Source organism: Cucurbita pepo, chromosome LG02 (genome assembly GCF_002806865.2).
Source record: "Cucurbita pepo subsp. pepo cultivar mu-cu-16 chromosome LG02, ASM280686v2, whole genome shotgun sequence".
Classification (NCBI taxonomy): domain Eukaryota; kingdom Viridiplantae; phylum Streptophyta; class Magnoliopsida; order Cucurbitales; family Cucurbitaceae; genus Cucurbita; species Cucurbita pepo.
In genome coordinates, this window is record NC_036639.1 from 5,896,979 (window position 1) to 5,899,791 (window position 2,813).

The window sequence follows — 2,813 nt, forward strand, 5'->3', positions numbered from 1 at the left end:
TGATATAAATTTACTGATCTAATATTATTATCTAATTTACTAGAATTCATATAAATTATTGGCATTTAGTTTCTAACTCAAAACTAAACAATTGTAATGATTTAATGAAGATTTAACCATAATTGGCAGTGATTTCTAAAAAAAAAAAATAGGACAAAAAAAATTAAGATTTAATATATATCTCCACGATAAATCTTCTTAAAGGTGAATTGGGTAAAACCATTCTCATTTTTTTCTTAAATTAAATCTGTCAATTATTGTTTTTCTGTTTCTTTTTGCAAACGGTACTTTTTTTGGGAGGTGGGTTGAAGAGAGATAATTGGGGAAGGAATGAGAGGTTGGTGGAGAGGACTAGGAAGATTATTTCTCTTTCTTTTAATCTCAAAACCAGGAGACATAATCAATCCCAAAACTGCCCACTCCAAGAAACAAAGAAAAAGAAAAAGGCAAGTTGTGAATGTTTTACATATCTTTATAACCATCATTTCCAAGCTTCAAAGGAATACAATTGTTTTACATATCTTTTCTGAGAGCTACTTCGGCTTCACGAATGGCTCGACACGAGGGGAGCAGCGGAGCGGTTTCGATGAGCACGGTGGCTGTTGCAATGGCATTGCTGCTGTTGCTGCTTGGCTTCGAACATGACAATGCTGCTACAACTTTTGTTGTTGGCGACTCGAACGGATGGAACCTGGGCATGGAGGGATGGCCTAATGGGAAGGTGTTTAGAGCCGGTGACATATTAAGTGAGTTTTCAACTCTCGTTTTGATCGTTGAATAGTAACTAATATTTTACTTGCGTAATCGTATCTGTTAAGAATGATGCTCTGATACTATATTAAGAATGAAAAATAGAAATGGGATTGAAAGTCCGAGAAAAGAGAAAATATTCTACTAACCAAATCATGAAGATAAGATAAAATATATCAAAACACAAGTCCCTAGCAGACGCGTTTTAAAGCCTTGAGGGGAAACTCGAAAGGGAAAGCCTAAGCTTTAAATATTATAGAATTAGTTGTGATTTGCTTGTACTATATCGGAATACTTTCAATGCTTTAATTTCACCTGAGCTTTAATTTCCCACAATTCCGGTAAAGATGACATCAAACCAATGCTTTAATTTCATATTCAAAATTAATTTCCACCAATCTCAGTTGACTTACAATCATATTGAATTCATTTATATGATCAACAATAGACTCACCGTCACATATTTGTAAATTGAACAACCTCCGCATAAAATACACCTTGTTCATAGTCGACGTTTTTTGGCACATACTCAACAGTACCTTCAACAGATTTGATATTGTCTTCTCCTTGATGATGTTGAACGCCGCATTTTTTGATAGCGTCAACCGGATCAACCCTAAGGCCTGCCAATCCTTGAGCTTCTACTGCTCCGTGTTCATGGTATTCGTATTCACCTCCTACAGGGGTTCGTGGAGATCTTTCTAGTACAGATAATCTTCAATCTGCATCGTCCAAAAATCGAAATCGGATCCATCAAACTTCTCAATTCCAACATTTGAGCTTTCGATCTTCACAGATCATGATGAATCTCGCCTAAATTTGATACCAGTTCATAGGATCACACAATAACACATACCCTCGATCTAGATGATCACAAGGAACAGGAGAGAGAAAATGGAAGGAGGAATATTGAATAAAGATTTATATTGATGACTTTAAGTATGTACGGTAAGAGACATAAGATTGTATATATATGGTTCAGGTTACTATAACTTTACCATATATAATCATCCATAGCCTTTTATTATATATCGTTTTTCACTATATATGACCATTTGCATTATATGTCATTTACCACATATAGCTTTACTACGTAGAANCATTGATCCATTGTCAAAAGTTTTGAAATATTATATATCTATAATTATGTTTTTATTAAAAATCTTATTTAAAATGATTGACAGAGTTATTTAAGTCATTCACTGCTTTGCTGCCCTCTCTATTTGCTTTTCTTATTTTTTTTCTTTATCTGTATTTACTCTATTACCTTTTATTTTCTTTTTTTTCTTTATGGATATGTACTCTATTGCCTTTTACTTTTCTTTTTTTTTTTTATCTATATTTACTCTGTTGCCTTTTAATTTTGTTCAAATGTTTTCAAAATTTATAGTGGATCAGTGTTTCCAAATCATTCTTTATCTCTGTGTTTCCTCTTCTCCTCATCTCTGTTAACACTTGATTATGTTCACAAATTTTCTTTATCATTTTACTTTTAATCTATTCATTTGTCTATTGATATAAATTTACTGATCTAATATTATTATCTAATTTACTAGAATTCATATAAATTATTGGCATTTAGTTTCTAACTCAAAACTAAACAATTGTAATGATTTAATGAAGATTTAACCATAATTGGCAGTGATTTCTAAAAAAAAAAAATAGGACAAAAAAAATTAAGATTTAATATATATCTCCACGATAAATCTTCTTAAAGGTGAATTGGGTAAAACCATTCTCATTTTTTTCTTAAATTAAATCTGTCAATTATTGTTTTTCTGTTTCTTTTTGCAAACGGTACTTTTTTTGGGAGGTGGGTTGAAGAGAGATAATTGGGGAAGGAATGAGAGGTTGGTGGAGAGGACTAGGAAGATTATTTCTCTTTCTTTTAATCTCAAAACCAGGAGACATAATCAATCCCAAAACTGCCCACTCCAAGAAACAAAGAAAAAGAAAAAGGCAAGTTGTGAATGTTTTACATATCTTTATAACCATCATTTCCAAGCTTCAAAGGAATACAATTGTTTTACATATCTTTTCTGAGAGCTACTTCGGCTTCACGA

The 2,813-nt window shown here is 32.1% G+C and overlaps 1 protein-coding gene across 1 annotated transcript; it reads left to right on the forward strand.

Moving 5' to 3' along the window:
* Nucleotides 1-550: 550 nt before the first annotated feature.
* LOC111787699 (basic blue protein-like) lies at nucleotides 551-1,567 on the forward strand. The gene is made up of 2 exons (XM_023667728.1): nucleotides 551-746; nucleotides 1,434-1,567. The coding sequence occupies exons 1-2, from the start codon at nucleotides 551-553 to the stop codon at nucleotides 1,565-1,567; spliced, it is 330 nt and encodes a 109-aa protein (XP_023523496.1).
* Nucleotides 1,568-2,813: the final 1,246 nt, after the last annotated feature.